The sequence below is a fragment of the Harpegnathos saltator genome, unplaced genomic scaffold (assembly GCF_003227715.2).
Source record: "Harpegnathos saltator strain DR-91 unplaced genomic scaffold, Hsal_v8.6 scaffold82, whole genome shotgun sequence".
NCBI classification, from domain to species: Eukaryota; Metazoa; Arthropoda; class Insecta; order Hymenoptera; family Formicidae; genus Harpegnathos; species Harpegnathos saltator.
The window spans coordinates 56,251-81,453 of NW_020230671.1; the positions used below are offsets into that span (position 1 = coordinate 56,251).

The window sequence follows — 25,203 nt, forward strand, 5'->3', positions numbered from 1 at the left end:
CCGCGACGCGGGATTCCGGCGGGACCGGTAGTCCCTCGGGATTTTAAGTCGGGAGACGGGATGGGTTCGATCGGGAATCGATTGGGATCACGCGAAGAAAGAAACAAGCGGCGTTCTTATTATCGAGATCTCAATTTATTCATTCGGGAATCGGCACGCTCTGATGCCCCACGGGACGATACAAATTTTCCCTCCCGCGCGTACTCGCGAGATCGAAACCGCTCTTTGTTACAAAACGCAAACGTCCGACGATAGACGCAAACGGCACACCGAAACAATATAGCAGGTGAACGCTCTTACACAGTCGGGAACCTCCCGGTGGCGTGATCCTTGATGGTCGTCGGGCAGGTCGATCCGGTCGTGAGGTCAGCGGTTGTCCTTCCTCCGGTCTCACTTCACTCGGTATCGCAATGCACTGCACGGCACTGCACGACGCACCCCGCTATTTCTCAATAGAGATCGGAATCCACGAATTTCGTGAGCGGTACGAGAACGCTTTCTCTAACGAGAGCGGAACACAAAACTAATCTGTCGCTTTTGGAGGAGACAAAACGAAGTCTGCTCCTCCTGCCACGAAAACGAATCTTTTCGTTGTCAGTCTAACAACGAATCTTAACTCTTTTTTCGTAACAAACCAAAAACGAATCTACCCTTTCTTTCGGCTTCCTCGTCTTTTCGTTGTTTTGGAAGGGGTTCCTCTCTCCCCGTTCCTCGCCTATTCCGACGGTACGGTAATCCTTCCGCGGATCGTTGTTGTCGATCGGCGGAACGGATGCTCTATCTCGCTCTCGCTCTCGCTCTCTCTCTCTCTTTCTCTCTCTCTCTCTCTCTCTCCCTCTCTCTGTCTCTTTCGCTCTTTTTTTTTTGTTAACGGTGAGGAAATCCATCATGGACACCTTTGGTCCTGAAGGGAGCCCTAAAGTTATGCCGGACTCCTACCGGCTAAAACTCCATCGTAGTGCCTGTCAGATAAGTCTATCAGTCGAAAGCTGATCAGAGAACGACCGGGGAACTACTCCTGTATTCCTTCCCGAACGCTCTCGACTTCTGGACCCGGAGGTTTCCCTTCCTGCTACCATGCTTCCATGGCTTGTTCACCAGTGTCATCCATCCAAACAGGGATGGTATGACTTTGAGAGGTAGGGCGGCACTCGAATCCTTTCCTACCCCCCTCACTTCCCTTCGTATTGGAGATAGGGGGTTATGGGAAGCGGGACCTGCCCTTCATCAAGTTACTCCGCTTCTCTCTCCTGCGATTACTCACAAGGGATTTGGCTCATCGCGCGTGTCCCCACTGGAGAGAGGCTAACCTCCCCTCTCCAACCCCACGCAAAAGAGCCCAACAGTTTCCTACTTCCGACTTCCGCACCGACCCCCCGCCTCGCAGTCCCATCTCCCCAGGAGGACAGAGTCCAGGAGGGCAGACAGATGCCCACTGGCCGAACCGTCACCATCAGTCCACGACTGACCGGTTCAGCCTGCACGAAAGTACGTCCGTCAGCCCACTCCCGCTCCCCCAACGGAGAGGCGCCGCCCGAGGGAATCGGTACATTGCCAAAAGCAGGTTGCGCAATACCATTGCGCTCCGCTTTAGCCCCTAACGGCCAACCGACCCCACGAAAGGCCGCCGGCCTGGACTCCCCGACAGCTAACTCCGTACAGAGTCCGCCGTCCGGGATCCCGCTCTCTCTTTCGCTCTGTCTCGCCTGTTGATAACTTTTGTAAACATAAGGGCGCTATTATAACAATATATTCTTGAGGTTAAATAGAGCAGAAAAGTCTAGTACCACTTTTTCTTCCGACAAATAGTTAGCGAGATATTGTAAGTTAAATATTAAAAAAGTAATCAAGTTTTCCTCAAATATCTCAAAAAATATTTGACAAATATTAGACAAATGTTTTAGACAAAAGTTGTTCAAATTAACTAGTAGAAAAAAACATATTTATATATTATACTGTAATTCGTACCATTCTTTATGTATATAGTATATATTAATTAATGATGTTGGCTATAAATAAAATGTTTTCTTTTTTCAAGATCTCTTTTTAATTTAAATATAATAATAATTCTTTTAAGTTCAACTCAGCTGGACATTTCGGATGTGAATGTCAAATTAACTCCGATTTTATTTTTCAGTTAATTTGCCTCGGAGAGCAGTCCTTTCCGAGGTAGAAATAGAAAATTTTATGGCGTAGGTCGAGTTCGGAGTACTTATTTTATTGCTAGTGGGTATGTCTCTTTTGTCAGCAGCCATTATGAGCACAATTGATATTTGAGATCATATTGATCACGTAGATGAGGCACAAGTATTTTGTAAACATAAATGATGTCCATTCAAACTATATTATAGCGGCAAAAAATCTTTAAACACAAAATATAATTTAGAAACGAGTGAATTTGAAAGCACTGATTTAATTTACATACCTAGAGTGTATTATACAGAGTGTCCCATTTTAATGTCCCACCCCAAATAACTCTTCAGTATTGAAGTTTCAAGGAAATGATCTGAATAAAAGTTGTAGGGATTTAAGTGAGCTACCTTATGATGACTTTGATTTTGACCTTGACCTCTATTTTCAAGTGTTATTTGGAGGTCAATTTGCGTTTTTTAAATAGGAACCCTTATTCCTTATTACACCGTTTTGCTATATACATAAAGAATGGTACGAATTACAGTATAATATATAAATATGTTTTACATCTGTATAGATATACAATATTATATAATATAATAATTATTGTAAATATTTGAAATGTAATAAAATTTTTCTGATATAATATTTCTAACAATTTATGGCGCAATGATTTATTTAATCCGCTAAACGATATTAGTAATTAAAAGTAATATACGTATGACAATCTAGATTGTTGCAATTTGCTTGAAAAAATATATGCAGGACATTTTGCAAATGAGTGGATTATATATATACACATATAAATATATATGTGTGTGTATATTTATATATATATATATATATTTATATGTGTGTATATATATGTGTGTATATTTTTTTCTGTATATGTTTCTGTATGAATCGTGTGCGTGAGTGCATGTGTATATATTTATGTACATGTGAAACACGTAATGGTTAAATTATAAACATTTTATAAACATGGTATATTATATAGATATTTATATAATTATATATGCATAATTATATAGTAATATATATTATTGTCATGTAATATATAATGTGTGTGTTTAAATCCATGTAAATAAAATATATAGAAATGTAAGAATAGTGTGACAATTAAATATACATTATCAAAATGCAATGATAAAAAATAGACATCACTATTTTAAATAGAAACTTCTCAATTCACTGCCCAATTTACAATAGCCTTCAGTTTGGACACTTTAATTATTTGAATTCCATCACATTTTGTAAACTCGCTTGTTCAGAAATTATATATCTTCCTTTTCTTATTCAATACGGATTTCCAAAAATTATTTCTTTCATTTTACTAATTCTCTTCTTTTGAGCTCTTTCTAATTTGGATATGTCATTCAGATTTATTTTGAATAAGCTGGCATTATCTACTGCAAATACTCTAATCTGAAAACGGTTATTTTGACATCTTCGTAAGACATCTCAACTTCATTTTTATCCATAATTTCTAACTTTAACGAAAAATAAATTATCACATGTATTATGTGTTTGAAAATGAAGTGTGAGTTAATTAAACATATTAAACGCAAAGCAAAATAAACGAAAAAATACATACCTTAAAGAAATGTTCGTCTAAATATACATTCATTATCATATCACCAAACAGTTTTGTGTTTAAAGTAGTGCCTAGCCCCCTACAAATTAAAAAGAATTAATTGTTAATAGAAGCATTATACTTTCTCACGATCAGTCACATTACAATTATTTATAAGAGAGACAATTACCAAATTTGGATGTTCTTATTCTCCACGATGTATTTCAGAACATCATCCTTCCTTATGTGCTTCTTGAGAACAACACGATAAAGTTTAATCACCTCGTTATACGATAGCATATTTTGACGAATAAAAGATAACATTACATCCATATACTTCACGATAATTTGTGCATCATCTGAGCAAAACAAATATCTTAAAATTTCTATATCCGTGGTATTTTTATATTTTTCAAACAACATCTCCGATATAGTTTCGTTGGCCAAACTCATACCGGTACAATATACCCAATCCTTCCACCATGATGAAAATCTATGTGTGTGGAAAATATCAACCATTAGCGAAATTTAAGTTTGGATCATGTGACCGATCAAACATATGGCGTAACAAATAATAAAGAAACATGTTTAAATAGGTTAGTAAAGGATAAGATTAGTAAAGAATAAAGATTTACTTGTTATCGTCAGGTTTGAAAAGATGCCCGGACAATTGTGTCGTAGCAGCTATTTGACACTTTCTATGCCCTAATTTGCAAGCCCATCTTGTTCCTAATAATCTCAATGTTTTATACATATTGTCCTCATCATTTTTTTCTTCGTATCCCAAATTTTGAAGTAAGCCGTCCAATATTTGAAGTACTTCTTCCTAGGTTAAAGAATATTGATACCACATGAATATTGAAATGACAACAGTTTAAAATAACAGCATTATAATTTAATTTTAGTACGTAGCGTTGTTTATCGGGAACAGATATTTATATGTATATATAAATACGTGATATATATGTGACATATATCTCAACTTATATGTACATTTTTATAATCAGGAACAGATTACTTTCTATATTTTGGTCCGAATAATTCATCTTCAATATTATGAAACTTTTTTATGACTGTTGCAGACTACGTGTCCCTTAATTAACTTATGAACTGATGAAATTCGTTTTACCGTGCCTACCTTGATATGTTTCACTCCCGTAGTCGGATTATTCCAAATAGGCCACATAAACGATAGAATATTGAACATGGGATACCAGGCTATGTAACTTACATCGTGCTTTAGATAACTTGCAATTCTCCAAAATATATGCGGTGATATGTAGTTTTGTCTCATAAAATAATATGCATCATCAATCAATTGCGCGCGATTGAGGACATTTATTTGATTATAATTATCAGAGTGCAAAACATTTGCGATTCGATTCCAACTATTTTTATCATAATTCACGCGAAAGTATCCTGTTGTAAATTTAATAATCATTATATTGTTATTAATTTACATTTGTATTCACGGAAAACTATTGTAAATAAAATAAAAAAATGTATTATGTCGAAATTGTTTTACGCTTTAAACTGACAGTGTCACGAACTTACCTCGTATGTATACAGGGTGATCCGAAACAAGCAGTTGTGTTTAATATGTCATATTTTTGAGTAAATTCTAAGACTATTATTTCTCTTACAAAATGTTATCCGATGCTTACTGAGTTACTGAGTTATTAAGATTAATAGTTCGTCTATTACGAGCCGGGTACAGAAGGCAGGCAGGGACGGAACAATTAGTATCCTACTAATTTATAATACTATATTTGCTATTACACTCACGGTTGTTCAAATTTTTAAGTTTTGAAAATAATACGGATGAATGTTATTATATGCGTCGATTAGCACATCGCACCGAGCAATCAACGTCAGTGCCTAGGCGACGCGCGTCCCAACGATTACTTGTTCCATCCTTGCCTGCTTTCTATACCCGGCACTAGATGAACTATTTATCTTAATAACTCAGTAACTAAGCATCGAATAACATTTTGCAAGAGGAAAAATAGTCTTAGAATTTGCTCAAGAATATGGCATATTAAAGACAACTGATTGTTTCGAATCACCCTATATATACACTTACCACTTTGTTCTCTATTAAATATAGCAAAATCAATATTCTGCCCCAGCTTAATAATTGTAATTTCAGAAGTATCTATCACAATATTACTGATCATGTAAGACAAAGCATTGTATGAAGTATAAGTTGTCGGTACCATCCACGTGTATTTTCTCATGTCGACACTACCAGTGATATTTAATATCACTGTATTATTTTGACGATTGTGAAAAACATTTATAACAGGATAGTATCTTTGACTTAACCACGTATCCATAATTTCACTAATTCTAACCATTTGATTGGTTCTGTCATCAAGTGTATGTTGCAAGGTGATCCAGAGATTATAAGAAGTGGCAGAACGAAACTTACTATAAAGAGAAAAGTTCAACGTTGCGTGTATGTGTGCGTGCACGTGTGTATGTTTATGTTATTAATAATTTATGAATTTTACAATACGAAACACATTTTTACTCAACCACGTGTTCAGTTGAGCGTTTTAACGTAAATGCATAAATATACCGAAATTCTACGTAATAACTAATATGCCCCTCTTAAGGCCGATTAATTAATTAATACATAGACATATAGATTTGAAATAGTATAAATTCTGTCGTACATATAGTTATCTTTCAAAGCAACACCTAATGGCGAAGTACGTATTATATAATGATGCTACAAAGTGTTACTTACAATTCACGCATATATTTTTTGATAGCTAGTTGAAACTTATCTCGTGTGATCATATGTTCTATCATACGTAAAAGAGCGAAACCTGTAAATAAAACAGAACGATGTATATAACAAGTTTATTTGGTTTACATAGAGTAAGGACCAAGTCTCATAATTTATATGGTATTTTCTTCCAACGATAAATGAATATTTTTTTTTAAATCTCCAGTTAAACATTAACCTTTATTGTAATACCAACGAGAACAGAGGCCAACATCGATCTCATCCGCGACTTCTACATCATATTCGGAAAGAGCTCTCATTTGACAGTTAGTTTCATACTGAAATGTTAACTGAAGAATTTGGATTGCATAGAGATCCATTAATTGAACCGATGAACTAAGCAAACCGATGAAAACCTAGAATAAATCATTCTGATACAACTAAAATATACGCTAGTGCACAAATTAACATTATGCAAATGTACTCCATACTCCAGCAAACATAAATATAACGGTTATATTATTGTAATGTAACGAATATAATTTTGACGCTATATTATATAAGTTAACGTATTATATAATTTGAACATTATATAATATAATAAGTAAATTGCAAACAAATCACAAAAGTATAAGTTACACATACATACACTCATATTAGTAAATAAATAAGTTATAATACATGTACATTAGATATAATTTTCCACTGATATAAAATTGCAGTTATGTAACATACAAGTAACATGTTACTAAAATATTACAAAATAGTTATTGTATATAACGAGACCGTAACTTATGTATAACAGTTATGTATAACAGTTATGTTATGAGGTTTCAGGCAAATGTTATATGGCTGAAATATAAAAATTATACAAAATATATGATGATAACCCTTACACCTGTCATGCTTACAAAATTAAATATTTGTTATGCTATTTATTCTTCTCACATTAGCAGTAACGGTATTCCATATAAAATGAGATTTGTACATGATTGAAAAACGATTAGAAAAATTAAGAAATGTTTTCAATACCGATCATTTGCCTTTAAATTCAAAAGTATCTCGCCCTCTAGTAATGGTGATAGATATATATTAACCTCGTTCATGATATAATGACTGTAAAGCTTCGATAGTGATTCGCCTATCCACAGATCGGCCCGCCAAGACTGAGTAATCACTGCTGTAAACGGCTGACGTGCCATTTGGTGCGAAATGACCTCGCCGATATGAGCCTTGCGGCCAGGGAAATCGATATCTTTATCATATAGAAAATCCTTTTCACTGTAAATTGTGAATTCATATAATCAGGTGATGACATGTAGAATTGGCAGTGTGCTTTTCTACAATTTAGCTCCTTCATAAATTACATAAACGTATGAAGTTAATTTAAAAGTTCTAATAACGAAACCCATTAAACACTGCATGATAATAATGTGACATCTATTTTATTGTTAGATATGTGAATTAGTTCGGTCCATCTGGCGGTCAATTGCTGTACTATGTAATTTTCTAATCTCTGTCTATTAAAGGCTTTATTTTTTAGTTTTGATATCTGACAATAATATTCAGTTGATAAACGTTTGGGTTTGTAACAACAACATCGTGTTTATCTGATTCGAAAATGTCGAAATTCGAGCCAAAAAAAGCATCATCTCCGAGAAGTTCTTATTTTCATTTGAAAAAAACAGTCGCTGAAGCTCATCGAATGCTTGTAGAAGCTTATGGTGAAAGTGTTCCTACCATGCAGAGAATCATGCAGAGAATGGTTTCGACGTTTCAAAAGTGAAGATTTCAGTGTCGATGACAAACCTCGTTCAGGTCAGCCGAAGAAGTTCGAGAACGAGGAATTGCAGGCGCTAATCGATGAAGATCAGTGTCAATCGCAATATGAGCTCGCGCAATTATTGAATATTGATCGACCAACAATTTCTGTGCGTTTGGCAGCCATGAAAAAAATTGACAAAGAAGGAAGATGGGTGCCATACGAATTGAAAGAAAGAGTCATCGAGAGGTGAAAAGCCATGTCTGAAATCTTGCCTGCCAGGCAAAAAAGAAAAGGTTTCTTGCATTATATTGTGACTGGAGACGAGAAGTGGATATATTTCAATAATGCCAAACGAAGGAAATCCATTAGCGACCCAGGAAAACCATCCACATCGATACCAAAGCGGAATATTCACGGCAAGAAAGTAATGCTCTGTATATGATGGGACCAGAAAGGTGTAATGTATCATGAACTATTAAAATAGAGCCAAACCATTACTGCCGAACTTTACCAACAACAACTGATCCATTTAAACAACGCATTGAAGAATAAGCGGTCGGAATGTGCAAAGAGACACGACAAAGTGATCTTCCAGCACGATAACGCTCGACCACATGTTGAAAAGATTTTGAAGGCCACCTTGGAAGCACTGGGTTAGGACGTTTTACTTCCGTAATCACCCGCCATATTCACCAGACATTGCTCCATCCGATTATCATTTGTTCAGATCGATGGTACACGGGCTTTCGGACCAGCATTTCAACAATTTTGAAGAAATAGAGAAATGGCTCAATGAATGGATCGCTTCGAAAGACGAGTCGTTTTTCCGTCACGGAATGCAACAACTGCCAGACAGATGAGAAAAAATAAGCGATGGCAAATACTTTGATCAGTATGCTTTTTTATGTTTTTTCATACTAAAGTCTTTTTTGGAAGAAAAACGGACCGAATTAATTCACACACGTAATATATACCTATATATTATAAGACCAAAACATCCCATTGAATTTATTGTATTATTGGGGAACACTATGTGATTCCTCTTAGGCAATACACCGATTAATCCCGTAAAGAATGTCAAGCAATAATCGGCAGCTGCAATTATACTCGTTGCATCTTGTAGCATCTTCTTTTGCGACATGTGCCAAATGGTGTCACTGTTAGATATTTCACTCTTTGTACGATTATCGTTATCTTCAAGCAGAGCAATGAACACGTTGGAAGGAGATATCGGAGGCGTATCATTAAAATACGTCTTGTTAATTTCGGAGTTAAACTTTTCAGTGTATAGTTTAGGTTCATTCGAGAAAACTTTTAAATTCTCAGGATATAGTACAGATATGTTGAAAACTGCCTTTAATTCGGGCTCATCCCAACATGGAAACACTCTCCGAGCCATGTTAGGTTGCATGATGACTAACCTATATTAGAACATATTGTAAACATAAAATATTGTAACCATTCTATAACGTAAACGATGTGGAAAAGAGTTTTCTACATATATGGATAAATTATACATAGAAAAATTCGGATATATTAGCATGTGTCGCGATAGTAGAGAGTAGCGCGCTCGAATGCTAGAGTTTGTAGTGCAGCCCATTTAGTCTAACAATAGCTGTCGACGTACTTTTTTCCTTTAGTTACGCGACGGCAACTGTTATTAAGCAAAGTGGTTCGCTAGAAATTCGAACGTCCGAGCGCGCCATCCAGTACCGCCGCGACACACACTAATTCATCCCATTTATTCCATGCATAACTTCATCCATTTTAACGATTTTTGCAAAATGCCATTTGATCCTTTTCTTTATCTCAATCAGCTGTATGCCTCTATTGGCTATTTGAGTTAGCAAACATAAAGCATATATATGAATTATACAGGATGTTCCACAACTTGCTACAAGAAATTCGTGGAGATATAGAACGAATTAAGACAAACATATAGCCTCTGTTCTCTATACTGTTTTGCGATATTCGCAATAATTATTGAATTATTAATTATAGAAATGTGACGAATGAACGCACACAGATATGCATGATTTGAGAAGAATACAGCTACCCGTGTTATTGCGCGGTCCAGTCGATTCAGCAACTGTTGTCGGTGATGAAGAGAAGGACAATGTGCCGCGCTGCTTGTCTTATTTTAATGGCGAGATGCCATTCCTAGATCTCGCCGCACGACAGCTGAATCGATTGAATCGCGTTAAGCCCGAACAACTCTTCTAATATTATCTCGGCGCACGATCACTTATTAGACTTTTATGATTCATAACTCGATAATTATCGCGAATACTGCAAAACAGTATGAGACTTTTATATTTGTCTTAATCTGCTATATGTTCCCATGTTACGAATTCATTGTATCGACTTATGAGATATTCTCTACATAACTCATAATATTAATATTGTCTGCATATGATCTCACAAAATTGTACGAAATTTAATTTATATATATGTCAATACTGAAAAAAGGCTGGTATACAAATGTAAATTATGTAAATGCTTGTTTTCGCAATTATGATCATTTTTAATTGATTTATATATCGACATAGGGATTCTGGACAAATACTTTGTCGATAAATATTTTACAAGAAAACGTTGAATTAATCGGTTTTATTTTTTATTTTTACGAATGATAACTAAATAAACCAGTATAAGCAGCATAACACTTGTACCAGCAGAAAAGAATGTTTACATACAATGGTTAGCAGTATGATTCTCGCAAATTCTTACCTTGCTTTCTCAAGATTTGTTCCACTTTTCTTGTATTCGTATTTAACTACACCGTTCCAAGAACGGTCCCAAGGACGGCGAATAGTAGAGCCAATTGTCAAGTTATAAGTCCCAGGAACTATTACTTTATCAAACTGCAAATCCAAAATCTGCGAGCGTTTGCAATAACGGTAGCCAGTTAATCTGTAGCCTTCAAGTGAGTTGGTATTTACAACCTTTATCCGAGTGTTGATATTCAATTCATAGGCGTGCAAACTTATGAATCTCATCGAATTTTCAATAATAATCGTGATATCACTTATACAGTCAACTACGTTCCATGTCGGATTCATTAGCGCAAGTATTAGGATATTTAAGTTATATCGAATTGGCCGAGTGTTAGAAACCAGTAAATCATTATAAGAGGAAAATCGCAATGTTGCAGGTCCATGTCTAAAGATTGATCATGATCGGTAGCAAAGTAGTCTGGCATAACAGCGGCGCATATCGAAATGTAACTTAATAATATTAGGAATTTCATGTAAATATTTCTCAAAGCCATATATGTACCTATATGGGGATTTATTTGTTAGCAGAATATTAGTTAATGATACGTTTTTATATGAGGTCATTATTCCATAATATTGTTACTTAATGTTGATATTAATGTAAGAAAACTAATACAACGGATATAAGGAATTCAATATCTCTTACCTATGTGAATATATGTTCTGTATTTGATATTTCCACTTCTAGTGCTCGTTGCCTACTACCGTATGTAGCATGAATACAGCTTCTGATATAGAGGTCCGTTTACTAAACACAAAAAATATAAACACAAACCACGCAACAATAAGTTACGTTTTGAAAAACACCTTGACGCTAGATTGATTACATATAAAGAATTTTGCCAGGTAATAGCATATTTAATTATTATTGATAACCTGAACTGATATTAAACAATATGGAAAATATCACATTTCATATATTACTTCGGAAATTTTACTGAATTTAACAATTTTGTAAACTTTGACAAAACATCGCAAAGATTGACAAGAAAAATTGTTTTAAAAACTTTAAAGAGAATAAACTTTGTATGATATTTGTTCAGTATGATTTTAATGTATATTTACAAAAAAAAAAGACAAACATAGTTAACTTTTGAAATAATCCGTATTATTTTCAACAAACTTCTCTCATCTTTCGGGCAGCTGCCGAATTCTATTTCGGTAAAAAGATTGTGATTTCACTCAATAATATCAATAATGCTTTTTCATCCCTGATTACGATTTTGTGAAGAAAGTCGTTTTGTTTGAATTGTAACAATTAGGACATTATCGTATCAGAGCGTCTCACAGTTTTCGGCATTCCACTACGTTCTGCATCAATAACATCAAAATGGTCACTTCGAAACCCACTTTGAAACCATTTTATAAATTTTGTGGATTACAGCATCTTCATCTAAACCGAAACAAATCATTTTGGCGGCTTCAGTAGCAATTTTTTTTAACCAGAGCACAAAAATACAGTGCTTAATATACTTCTTCTGAGAAGACATGGTACAAATTACTGTTTTATGAGTTTATTTCGTGAGTAGAGAAAAGTTATGGGGCGTTTGAAAGGGTAAAACTGATACTTCAAAATCCCAAAATAATAGGAAATAATTTTAATTTATAACAGAATTATAACTGATTGAATGTAAAGATCGATCTCTTTTGTATGTCTAATACACTCATCGATCTCATTTGTATATTTAAGATATACTAGGTATGTAAATTAAATCAGTGCTTTCACATTTACTTGGTCTTAAATAATATTTTGAATTTAAAAAAATTTTTTACCGCCATAATATAGTTTTGGAAGGACGTTATTTATATTTATAAAATGCTATATGATCTTTCTCAATTATTGACTTCTGCGTGATAAATTTGTTTATTTTTCTGGAAACGATTCCATGTTTTTGTTTAAACCTGTAAACCCCTTTATTAGAAGCTTTGAATAACTTTGTCGATAAGGAAATTTCATCTCGAGCTTTTGAAGCCCATCTACGAAGATCCAAATCATGAACTGTTACTGACTTATTCACAGCTTCTTTGAATCGATCCAATACGGATTGAGAAATTTTCCTTAATTTTTCAAATCGAGTTCCATCATTCGAAACTTGTATTTCTCAACGATATAACTGTCGCTTTGATTTTAAACGTCTAAATTTTGTCTGAACTGACTCAAATTTTAATTTGTGTTTCAGTCCCGACTTTCAATAATTTATAGCTTTTTGTTTATATTCCATAGTGATGTCTTTATCTTCGGAAAGGCTCGAATCTAAATTTGTTTTCATGTTTAACATATCTTTATGATCTTTGTCCTCGATTGCAAATGGATGTGACATGAAATTTGCGTCCTCAAAGTGTAGTTCTTCATGAATTTCTACAAACAGAGATTCGTCAATTGCGTCCTTTATTAAGGTTTCTAATTGTAGACTAAAATCTTTTTCATTTTCAGATATAGCAGATTCTATATCATATTGTTGTTGATCCGAAGCTATTTTCAATAGTTTCAAATTTCTAGGGTTCATAGTCATGTTCAGAAAGTAAAAACAAACTTTGTCGGAAAAGAGAAGCAAATTATTTTTAAAATGTGATACACTGATAATCGAATTTTGTGATGTATAATTAAATAAACTACAACTAAATTACGATTAAATTCCAAACTAATAATAAAATATCATACAAATCTAATTTTTATTCATTATAGATTATGTAGCGATAAAATTAAAACGACAAATAAAACGGAATTTAAATGAAATACCTCGAAACTCGACAAACAGAAAAGAAAGGAATGAAGAAAACGAATGGCTCACGATATCACAAACAGAAGGAATAAAACAACGGAAGCACAATGAATGAATAAAATACTAGATTATACTAACATTTATTTACTATACATTAATATATTGTTAAGTTAAATAAAAAGGAATTTCAATTCTGAATAAGTGTACTATTATATATTGTGAGAGGGAGACGATAAAATTGATGTCATGTTATATGTTATATATAACTATATATATGTTATATAATTATTCTGTGCTTAATGGGTTTTATGATTTTAGAACTTTTAAATTAACTTTATACCCTTATTAGTTTATAAAAGAGAGAAATTGTAAGGAAGCATATTCTCATTTCGGTATTATATTAATTTGTAATTCATAGCAAAAAATATATTCTCTATGATAAACATTCCGATTTCTCTGGCCAAGTTGGTTACATCAGCTGGTTTAGCATCAAGCGAAGTAATTACGGGATCAAATGGCACGTCACCAGTTTACAGCAGTGACTACTCATCCCCGTCTCAGTGGGTCGACCTGTGTTAGGCAAAATCTAACTATCGAAGCTTTATAGTCATTATATTCATAGACAAGGTTAATATACAAGGTGTCCATTTTAAAGTTTACAAGTGCTATATTCGCAAACCGATGATTTTATTGGAAAATGTTTCAAACAAAAGTTGTAGGGTTTAGAGGGAGATATCTGACGGTAATTTTTGGCTTGACTTTGAATTGTCGTTTGGAAATCACATAAAAGTCAACTTTAAAATCCTAAATGGGATCCCCCATTTTTTATTTGCATATTCTTGTAGCCTATGTCGAGATGTTTCCAAAAACCATTACCTACTTTTGTCTTTTGTGTAAGCTATTCCCGTAAGATATGAAGCTTCAAAGTTGATATAACCGTCAATTTGCATTACCNCATCGGGCGCCACGTAGCGGCGATAGTTGTAAATACAAGGTACGTTCAACTGCTGAAAGAGAGCTGTAGTGATTCGTGCATCGAGATAATAATATGTAATAATGATAATATAATAATATTTTTCCCTATACGTGAATAGGCAAATATGAGTCAATCGATTTTCCACCTCGATCACCGGATTTCACTATAAAAACTTCATTTTTCCATAAATTGCGACTCCCATCTCACTCAGAAAATTTATTTTCGGAAATCTGTCGTTTCATTCAGAGTTCTGGTTAGCCCTGCACGAGTTCTAAAGATTATCATTAACATGCGACGCGCTAAAACCAAAATTGGTAGAGTTCTTGCCATTTTTCGTTTTCTAATTCGAGAATTTTAAATATAATTTTTCTTATTATTTTAAACAGAACTATTTTTAAAACTTATCTAGAACTATAGAACTTAAAAATCTATCTAGAACTCTAAAAAAATTGTCATTTTTTACATAATGAGGGGCGTCATGAAGTTGGCCCTCCGATTTTTAAAATGGTATTTTCTCTACTTTAAATGACGGAACTCTTTCTATAAATGATTGCGAACTCTAGAACTCTGCAAGGAGCATTCAGAACTCTAATAATTTTTTTCAAATTTGAAGAATGAAGGGCCATCTTCACAGAGGTGATGGAGCGAACACATTCTCTGTCTCTCTTTTACTTGGCTCGTCGAAACAAGTCGAGCGGATGGCGAGGTCTTAGAGGAAGTGTCATCGACGAAACGTGCAAGGCTTGCGATGCCCGTGTGTTGTATGCAATACGTGCATTTTCTTAAAAAATGAAAAAAAATTTATTGTGATACACGTATGTTGTATGCAACAAGCGCATTTTCCTAAAAAACGAAAAAAAAAATGATTGGCGAAAAAGGACAACGCCGACCGCGAAGGAGATGCGAACCACCGACCTCAACACCGCGAGTCCAGCGTACTTTCACCAAGCCACACGCTCTTTGAGAAACTCGCTCCTTCATTTGGTTCATGAAGCACTCGCGATTTTCAATCGCGACTTTCTTGTAAACGCTTCAATGCTACGCCGTATCTTTAAATGCAATGTTAATTTGTCATGCAAATCTATCGACACAACGCGTTTAGTCGAAATCGATTGCTATTGATCATCTCGTTGGATTCACGCCGAGAGTAAAACGTCAGTCTCGGCCGTGTGTCGGGAAGCACAATCTCGGCAACGTTGCGAATCAGAGCGAGATGGAGAGAACACATTCCCTCTCTCTCTCTCTCTTTCGCTTGGCTCGTCAAAACAAGCCGAGCGGAGGGTGGGACTTCAGACGGATAGACGGGAGCAGTTTCTCTGTGTGTGTGTGCCGACTACATTCTTACATAGAAACGTACGGCAATTGAAAATGTTTAAGCATATACCCTGAGATTCTATCTGTTGCGTATAACACGTGTGTGTGTGTGTGTGTGTGTGTGTGTGTGTGTGTGTGTGTGTGTGTGTGTGTGTGTGTGTGTGTGCGTGTGCGTGTGCGTGTGCGTGTGCGTGTGCGTGTGCGTGTGCGTGTGCGTGTGCGTGTGCGTGTGCGTGTGCGTGTGCGTGTGCGTGTGCGTGTGCGTGTGCGTGTGCGTGTGCGTGTGCGTGTGCGTGTGCGTGTGCGTGTGCGTGTGCGTGTGCGTGTGCGTGTGCGTGTGCGTGTGCGTGTGTGTGTGTGTGTGTGTGTGTGTGTGTGTGTGTGTGTGTGTGTGTGTGTGTGTGTGTGCGTATATGCACACGTACATCACGCACACTTTCAATGCAACACATGCACACAGACACAACTGCGCTAAAAAACGCCTGCCGGAGTATAAATAAATACTAACGTAACGCTGAAATATTTTGGAAAAATAATTTTGGGTACACACAAAATATTATCTTATTATCATATATTTATATATCGATATAAATCATATATAATCTTCATGATATTAATCATATACAATCTCAATTCTTATTTTTTTTGTGCATGTTAACATGTTAATTCATGTTACAAATGCATAACAATGCGCGAGACCGTGCTTGTCAAGTACACTATTATGGTTGTAGCACGGACATAAACCGCCTGAAAGTGGATGTAGCACGGACAGCCACCAGATGCAGGTTTTACCGTCGGGACCTAAAAGTGGATGTAGCATCGTAGTTCCCCTCTCAAAATGGATGGAGATAGCGCCCATTCCCAGTGCGAAAAATCGGTGTCGCCGAAAACACCGTGTTGGCCGCTCTCAGCTTCCTCTCTGGTACCGACTAAATGTATATCGATACATATCGATACATATCGATACATATCGATTTAACATATGACCGATATATATTGGGTCTGGGAAAAAGTTCGTGGCGTTTTTCCCGATAGATGGCGTCAATTGCAAATAACTCAGGAAACAGATCGTAGCGACACCACTAAACGCTCGTTGAAAAGGTGAGCGTTACTTTGAGTGTATAAACATCGAAATTGGTGCAGTGGTTGGAAAGTTGTTTGCATTTGAAAATGGAGAAAAGTAATAAAAAATTGCCCTATATTTTGCAATATTATTACGACAAAGGGAAGAACGCTGCGCAGGCTTGTGAAAAAATTTGTGCTGTGTACGGTGAAGGTACTTTATCAAAATCTGCTGCGCGGAAATGGTTCGCTCGCTTTCGTTCTGGTAATTTTGATGTGAAAGAAGAGTCACGCTCTGGTCATCCAATCACTGAAAAAGCTGATGAAAAGCTGATGAAGATTCTTGAAAAACTCCAGCAAGATAAGCATATTAACAGTGTCGATATTGGTATGGAGCTAGGCATTGATCACAAAACTGTTTTGAACCATTTACACCAAACTGACTACAAAAAAAAGCTCGATGTATGGGTTCCTCATGAGTTGAGCGCAAAAACATGATAGACCGAATTAACATCTGCGATGCGCTGCTGAAACGCAATGAAATCGAGCCATTTCTGAAACGTGTCATAACCGGTGATGAAAAATGGATCACGTACGACAATCGGAAGCGTCAAAGATCGTGGACAAGGGATGGTGAGCCGTCACAAGCGTTCGCGAAGCCAGGATTGACGCCGAAAAAGGTGATGCTGTGTGTGTGGTGGGACTGGAAGAGAATCGTCCACCATGAGCTACTTCCAGTTGGTCAGACGATTGATTCTCAACTCTACTGTGGACAACTAGAAAGATTACGCCAGATAATTGAAAGAAAACGGCCCGAATTGAATAATAGGAAAGGTGTTGTCTTCCATCATGATAACGCCCGACCACACACTTCTTTGATGACCCGTCAAAAATTGCGAGAATTTGGTTGGGAAGTTTTGATGTATCCACCGTATAGTCCAGACATAGCACCCTCTGACTATCACTTGTTCCGATCTCTGCAGAACTCTCTCAATGGAATTAAGCTGGTTTCAAAAGAAGCCTGTGAAAACCATTTGATTTAGTTTTTTAACCAGAAACCACATAAGTTCTTCACCGATGGCATCATGGCTCTACCCGAAAAATAGCGAAACATTGTCAATAATAATGGAGCATGTTTGGTTTAAATAAATTCATTTTCACACTATAAGAAAACCAGTTGAATTTTACTAAAAAACGCCACGAACTTTTTCCCAGACCCAATATATCTTCTTTGCTACTGTCTCTCTATATATATACAAACAAATAAATGCATATATACAAAGAAATATTATTGTATGTATATCAATGTTTGTGTGTGTGTGCTTCATAACTACTAATATCTATTTTATATAATACAAAATATTTACATTGTTTGGTTTTTTGCATATACATGTAGAAGCAGAAAAACTTTTGGGAGTTAATAATTTTTAATATTTTACAGGATCAACGCTACAATGCAAAACAAAAAACATTCGCTTTAACAATGTACAAGACAATGGGGAAGCGTGCTTACTTTTCTTTACGATCAATTTTTAAACAAATACCGAGCATTCAAACTTTACAGTCCGTTTTACACAGAATACTTTTGTTCCCAGGATTGAACCCTTTCATCCTGAGACATTTGAAAAGCATAGCTTTAAACATGTCAATGAAGAAGAAAGTGTGTATCCTTATTTGGGACGAAGTATCAATACAACCCAAATTTACTTATGATATTCGAAAGGATATCATATGTGGATTTGAGGAATGGAAGCAATAACCGAACGCAAAAAATCGCGGATCATGTTTTAGTTTGTATGTTAAGCGGAATTAATTCATCTTGGAAAATACCAATATCTTTTAATTTTTGGAATAAAGTTAAATAAAGTTAAGTAACTAACACCGCGCAATTAATTCGATGCATTAAAGAACATATTCAAAAAATAAAAAAGCAGGCTTCCACATTGTTGCAAGTATATGTGATCAAGGAACAAACGATATCGCATAATAAATGAATTATTGCGGCGTACTAATATAACAAGGCATAAAGAGAATAGAGCACAGAGTAAGTAATTATAAAACATTGTAAAAAGAAAGAATTGCAAATTTCGGTTTTTTATATTTTTTTCTATTTACTTTCTATTTCATAGGGCAAACTTTTGAAGTAGAAGATGCTGAAATAATACCACTATACGACCCATCACACTTCATTAAAGGCATCAGGAATAATTTATTAACGAAAGATATAGCCATCTGTGAAAAATAATATTCTAGAGAAAATTGCAAGCTGGGATATAATTAAATGTGCATGGCTTATGGATAAACATTTAAATATAATTCATCCACATTTGAAACATTTGACACCGGAGCACATAATAAAAGAAAAAATTAAAAAGATGCGAGTGAAACAAGCAGTACAAGTACTAAGTGGGCGTATGGTAAGCGTTATAGAAACATTTGCAAGATCAAAATGTATTTTTTCAATAAAATAAAAAAAATGTGAGTATTTCTTCAATAAAAACAGTAATCTATAGATATTTAATATATTAAATTTAATATTAAATGTTACATGTAATATTAGTATTAAATAATATTTAATATTAAATTTTATTTCAAACATAACATTAAATTTGGTAAATATTTAGAAGTACACAGTCACCTCCGATTTTAATGAGACTAGGCTCATTCGACACGTTTTTGCACGAGAAGCAACTTTTTCCTGTGGCAAAATCGTCGCTCAGTTCCGCGAAGCGAGATATGAAGCGTTAAAGCAGATCATAATTCAGGTTGCTCCTGGTTGCTCAGGTTGCCTGATTCAGGAAAGCTATTATATCGATAAACTTTGGCGACATAAACATGCCTCGTAATTAACATAAACTTCCCGAATAATATGCAAAAAGTTTTAGTCCGTGCTCACTGTTCGTTAAAAAGTTATAAACAAATTAAGTTAGTGGTAAGCACAGATGTCTATACTATACTAGATTGCTAACTTCGATCTTTGACCTATACAAGAGCTGTGTCCCGCCTATTTTCCGGTTCGACCGCCAAAACATGGCGGCGGTGTGTGTTTGTAGTGCGTACGTGAGTATTCGATGCGTGTGTAGTAATGCTGTACTGTAAGTATGTGATACCTGATGTGTCTACACTGATGTGTCGTATCTACTGCTATTTATATTAGTAAAATTGCAAATATATAAACGAGATAATGCCAAGTACATGTTGCATTGTTAATTGCAATAATACGAATAAAAAAGGATATCACTTATTTAAGTAAGTAGAATACATTTATATATAATAAATGTTCGAGGTTTGTAATATGTGAGGGTTATCTTGCAATTAAACATTGTTAATATTATTAATATTATGTTAATATTATTAATATTATTAATATTAGAATGTACTCACTTACAAAAACAACGAAAGATAGAAATCCTGCAAGTAACAGACACAAATTTACAAAATTAATATTATTTAATAACACATAAGTTGCATTTTATTCTTTATATGTATGTAAAAAATATTAATACAAATACTTTGACATATTTTGAACTGTATATATTCAATTTAATTTTAACCTTTACCAAACACTTAGATTAGCAACACCTTATTAATACACACATCTTTAAATGATATTCTTTCTTGTTCGTATTTTTGAAATTTACAATACTTATTCGGCATTATCTCGTTTGTAGATTTGCAGTTTTACTAATATAAATAGTAGTAGACACATCAGGTGTCACATACGCACTACCACGCACTACTACATACGCATCGGGTATTCACATACACACTACAAACACACACCGCCGCCATGTCTTGGCGGTCTTCATGGTCGAACCGGAAAATGGGCGGGACCATGGAGGTAAGAATATCTGGAGGGAGCATAAAGTATTTTTGAGGGCGAGGGGAGTGAAGCCTGAGAGGTGAGAGGAAATATCCGTAGCGGCCATCTTGGTGGTTCAAAAATAACATATATATAAGATACGATATATATCAAATCTATTTTCACGTCATACGGCGTGATTATAACCAAAGAATTTTGAGGTTGTGTGTGTTGCACATATTTTGTAATAAAAGTGCTTGCAATAAAGTTGTTTATATCTGTAATAAAGTGCTTTGCAATAATAAATTCACATAATAATTCACGCAATATGTCTGATTGTTATGCAAAAGACTGCAAGAGCAGAAGACACGTAACACGAAAAAATAAAACACAATTGAGATGGGAATACTCGCATGGCAGACTAATTACATTTCACAGGTATGTTTTAATACTATTGATTATTCAAAGTAAAATTATATTTTATATCATTGTTGACATTTTTTAAAGTAATTTGATAATTACAGAATTCCAAAGAAACCACAAGTACGTAAAAAGTGGCTTGATAGAATGGACTTAAATGACAGTAATGTTCCAGAAAATGCATTTATTTGCTCATTACATTTTGAAGAAAGTGATATGGACAAAACATCACTTAATTGTATTAGAATTAGATCTGGTGCTGTCCCATTTGTATGTATAGACATAGAATTATCAGTTTCAAGTATTTTATATTTTGTAAGACAATATGTATTAACAAAATATGTATTACAGAATAATATGAATATGAAAAATGACGAGTCTCCTGTGAAACGAAAAAAAATATTGGACGAACATAATTATAATTTAATGAAAGAGCAACAGAATCTTGATCCTGTAAAAATACAAAAAATACATCACAATGCAGAAAAAAGTATGTTAAAACATAATTATCTTATTATAAAACATATATTATTTAGTGATCATCTTATTGTAACTGTTTAGTGATGTGGAGTTATGAATAATCTTATTAATAATTTCTTATAAAATATAATGATTCTTTTAATGACAATTATATAGATTATATAGATGATCCTGAAACATGCAGAATCAAAGAAGCAGAAAATCTTGATTCCATGGAAATATGTGACAACATTGAACAAGGTATATTTATCAATTGCAATAGATAAAACAAATCATTTTGTAGAAACACTGTTAAGTGATAGCGGACTATTACAAAAATTTTATATTAATAATAAATTGGCCAGTGATTTTTAATAGTTTTGTTACTAGTTACTATAGATTGAATAAGAGAATAAAAATTTAGCATTTCTACTCAAGATATGTAGTTACTTTTTTTTCCTAATAAAAGAATAATGTTTATGAAATTTTTTTCGTTTAATTATATTTTTTCATCAACGTTGTATTTGATACAGTTTCCCAGACGAGTACTTCACCACGTACCACGTACAGTACCACGTACTTCAAGAATTAAAAATCAAGGAATAATTGTTTCGCCATATCTATCAGAAAACACGCCACGGAAACAATCGTTGAGAACTGCGTTGATGTATACGAGAAAAGAATTTCAGAAAAAAATTAAAATGTTACAACAAAAGCAACGACGAACCATTAAGTGTGTTGCAAAATTGAAAGATGTATTGACATGTTTGAAAAAAAAAAATCTTCTTAATGCAGAACAGCTGGATGTCTTAAAAGATTTAGGTAATTTCAACAAACAATTATTAAAACGTCAAGTTAATAAGATTAATAAAACTCCAACGCCTAAAAAGTATAGGCCAGAATTAAGATCGTTTGCTTTAACGTTGCACTTTTATTCGCCACGAGCGTATACATTTATTCGAAAAAAATTTGATACTTGTTTACCCCATCCAAAAACAATAAGTAAATGGTACAAGTCGGTTCACGGTGAACCTGGTTTTAACGAGGAAGCATTGAAGTCCATTAAAAAACGTGCTAATTTAGTAAATTATCCTCTTTTTGGCGCTCTTATATTCGATGAAATGGCTGTAAGACAACATGTAGAATATGATGGTGAGAAATATTGTGGATATATAGACTTGGGGCCTAATATTGATTGTGAATACGGTATAATAGCAAAAGAAGCACTAGTGTTTTTTGTAAATTGTATTAATGGATCCTGGAAAATTCCCATTGGATATTTCTTTATTTCTGGTCTGAATGCAGAGCAAAAGTTCAATATGGTTCGTCAGGCATTAATACTATTGCATGAGCATGAAATAAATATAATATCTGTAACTTTTGACGGGGCTCCAGCTAATTTAACCATGTGCACACTTTTAGGATGTAATTTTAACTTTACATCTTTTCAGACTTATTTCTCTCATCCGTTAACGGACAGAAAAGTTACTGTATTTCTCGACCCATGCCATTGTGTGAAACTATTACGTAATTGTATTGGAGAACATAAATCAATAATTGATGACAATGGTGATATGATCCAATGGGAACATTTTACGAAGCTTAATGACATTCAAGTTAAGGAAAGTCTACACTTGGGTAATAAATTAAGAACGCGTCATATACAATACCATAAATAAAAAATGAAAGTAAAACTCGCAGTGCAAATCTTCAGTAATTCTGTAGCTGATGCAGTGCAAATCTTCAATAATTCTGTAGAAATTTGTAAAAATGATTTACGATATACAGATTTTGCAAATTCGGCCCCAACGATAAGATTCATACGAATAATAAATGATCTTTTTGATATCTTAAATTCGAGGAACATGAAACAGATAGGGTTCAAACAACCGTTAAATAAAAACAATAGTTCTATAATTTTGGAAAAATTAAAAGAAGGCTATAATTTCCTATCACAATTACGAAAGACAGATGGTCAATTGTTGATTTATTCTAAAAATAAATGTGCATTCCTCGGTTTTATGATATGTATCAAAAGTATAACAATACTTTATAAAGATTTAGTTGTTAGTCAAGACGTATTAAAATATATATCAGGTTACAAATTTAACCAAGATCACGTTGAATTGTTATTCAGCTCTATACGAGCTCATGGAGGTTCTAACAATAACCCGACGGCTCGGCAATTTAAAGCCGCTTATAAAAAAATTCTTGTCCATACAGAGATCACAGAGACAGCAACTGGTAATTGCATCCCGCTAGAAATAATTTCAATACTACATGTTTCTGCGAATTCTGCAACTATAATAAATCAGTCAACTCCGAAATCTCGAGTAATAGATGATAGCAATCATGAAGATAGGAACGAAAATTTACCTCTTTTGCTTGATACAATAACGCTTTCAGAATTTACAACGAGAGTTATAGCTTATATTGCAGGTTTTGTTGTAAGACATTTAGAAAAAATTCTACATTGTGAAACTTGTATCGAAGCTCTTACTGGCAACGAAACACATATCGAATGTTCTTTAATTAATATTAAAAATCGTGGGGGCTTAAGATTGCCTTCACACGATGTAATTGTAATTTGTACTAAAGCTGAAATTGCAATTCGTTTAGCTTTGCGTGAAAGTGGCGATAAATGTTTATCAAAAAAATTTACAGAAATTTATCTCTTGAATCAAGTTTTGCAACGTCTCATTGAAAATAGAAATATTTTCTCAAATATAGAAGAACATTCTCGTGATCAAACAATTTTAGAAAATCATGTGTTTCATCTTATGAGAGCAATCGCCTCTAAATATATTAAAATAAGATTACATTTTATAGGGCGTAATATACTTCGTGATAACATAAGTATAAGGCAAGCATTTAACAAAATAGTTTTGTTTAAGGGACAATAATTCTAGTAAACAATAACTAACAGTAACATTACACTCATGTTCTAATTTCTAATTATACAATATCATAATGTGCATCCTACGTAACAGTTCTTGAGTAGAAATCTTGAGTAGAAAATTATAACATTGTATTGTGTTATTGGTAGTTTTTGCGTTTACATTTATATTTCTTTTATGTTAATAAAAAGTAAGACATGCGTTATAGTCTATAACTATAACTATATTATAAAATTATAATTTACTTTTATAATTATATTATATTTATAATGCAATTTTTATTTTGTCATACGTTTTGTATATTTCATAATAAACCATACGTAAATTGATTATATTTTTGTTCTCTGAAATTACTTTTTCTCACAATGCATCAAATTCAATTTATTATTTTTATTCATGTGGAAGTTGTATTTCCAAGACGTTACAATAGATATTCCATGTAATCACCGTCACTGCTGTCGCCATCTTGGTAGTTCATATACGTTACAATAGACTTACACTCCCCTTTCCCCTTAGGCTTCATGATCGGAGAAATATGCTCCCTCCAGATATTCCTACCTCCATGGGC

At 34.2% G+C, this 25,203-nt stretch overlaps 2 protein-coding genes across 7 annotated transcripts; one reads left to right on the plus strand and one right to left on the minus strand.

The window, feature by feature from the left end:
• Window positions 1-3,292: 3,292 nt before the first annotated feature.
• On the minus strand, window positions 3,293-11,679 carry LOC112590465 (glutamyl aminopeptidase-like). 3 transcript variants are annotated; one of them, XM_025306968.1, is made up of 12 exons: window positions 11,629-11,679; window positions 10,936-11,084; window positions 9,180-9,626; window positions 7,538-7,721; window positions 6,679-6,856; window positions 6,459-6,540; window positions 5,790-6,136; window positions 4,845-5,125; window positions 4,342-4,532; window positions 3,897-4,199; window positions 3,728-3,806; window positions 3,293-3,558 (listed from the first exon to the last, which is right to left on the minus strand). In XM_025306968.1, the coding sequence occupies exons 3-12, from the start codon at window positions 9,614-9,616 to the stop codon at window positions 3,430-3,432; spliced, it is 2,211 nt and encodes a 736-aa protein (XP_025162753.1). In that variant the 5' UTR covers window positions 9,617-9,626; window positions 10,936-11,084; window positions 11,629-11,679; the 3' UTR covers window positions 3,293-3,429. The 3 variants fall into 3 exon arrangements, with proteins under 3 accessions (XP_025162753.1, XP_025162752.1, XP_025162751.1); XM_025306967.1 differs by lacking the exon at window positions 11,629-11,679 and having other exon boundaries at window positions 3,897-3,958; window positions 4,034-4,199; window positions 10,936-11,339; XM_025306966.1 differs by lacking the exon at window positions 11,629-11,679 and having other exon boundaries at window positions 10,936-11,339.
• An 8,470-nt stretch (window positions 11,680-20,149) lies between these two features.
• LOC112590464 (THAP domain-containing protein 2-like) lies at window positions 20,150-23,902 on the plus strand. 4 transcript variants are annotated; one of them, XM_025306963.1, is made up of 6 exons: window positions 20,150-20,306; window positions 20,729-20,959; window positions 21,384-21,549; window positions 21,631-21,769; window positions 21,916-21,999; window positions 22,272-23,902. In XM_025306963.1, the coding sequence occupies exons 2-6, from the start codon at window positions 20,865-20,867 to the stop codon at window positions 22,328-22,330; spliced, it is 543 nt and encodes a 180-aa protein (XP_025162748.1). In that variant the 5' UTR covers window positions 20,150-20,306; window positions 20,729-20,864; the 3' UTR covers window positions 22,331-23,902. The 4 variants fall into 4 exon arrangements, with proteins under 4 accessions (XP_025162748.1, XP_025162747.1, XP_025162746.1 ...); XM_025306962.1 differs by lacking the exon at window positions 20,150-20,306 and having other exon boundaries at window positions 20,568-20,959; XM_025306961.1 differs by lacking the exons at window positions 20,150-20,306; window positions 20,729-20,959 and adding an exon at window positions 21,056-21,297.
• Window positions 23,903-25,203: the final 1,301 nt, after the last annotated feature.

Excerpts from the sequence above, each read along its gene's own strand:
- LOC112590465 (XM_025306966.1), bottom strand. The coding sequence starts at position 11,267 with ATGAATCCGACATGGAACGTAGTTGACTGTATAAGTGATATCACGATT. Across the intron at positions 5,126-5,789 it reads ATTTAATAGAGAACAAAGTG|GATACTTTCGCGTGAATTAT; the intron begins GTAAGTGTATAT and ends AATTTACAACAG. Across the intron at positions 3,559-3,727 it reads TAGACGAACATTTCTTTAAG|ATTAGAGTATTTGCAGTAGA; the intron begins GTATGTATTTTT and ends AACCGTTTTCAG.
- LOC112590464 (XM_025306961.1), top strand. The coding sequence starts at position 21,188 with ATGTCTGATTGTTATGCAAAAGACTGCAAGAGCAGAAGACACGTAACA. Across the intron at positions 21,550-21,630 it reads GATCTGGTGCTGTCCCATTT|AATAATATGAATATGAAAAA; the intron begins GTATGTATAGAC and ends TATGTATTACAG. Across the intron at positions 21,770-21,915 it reads ACATCACAATGCAGAAAAAA|ATTATATAGATGATCCTGAA; the intron begins GTATGTTAAAAC and ends ACAATTATATAG.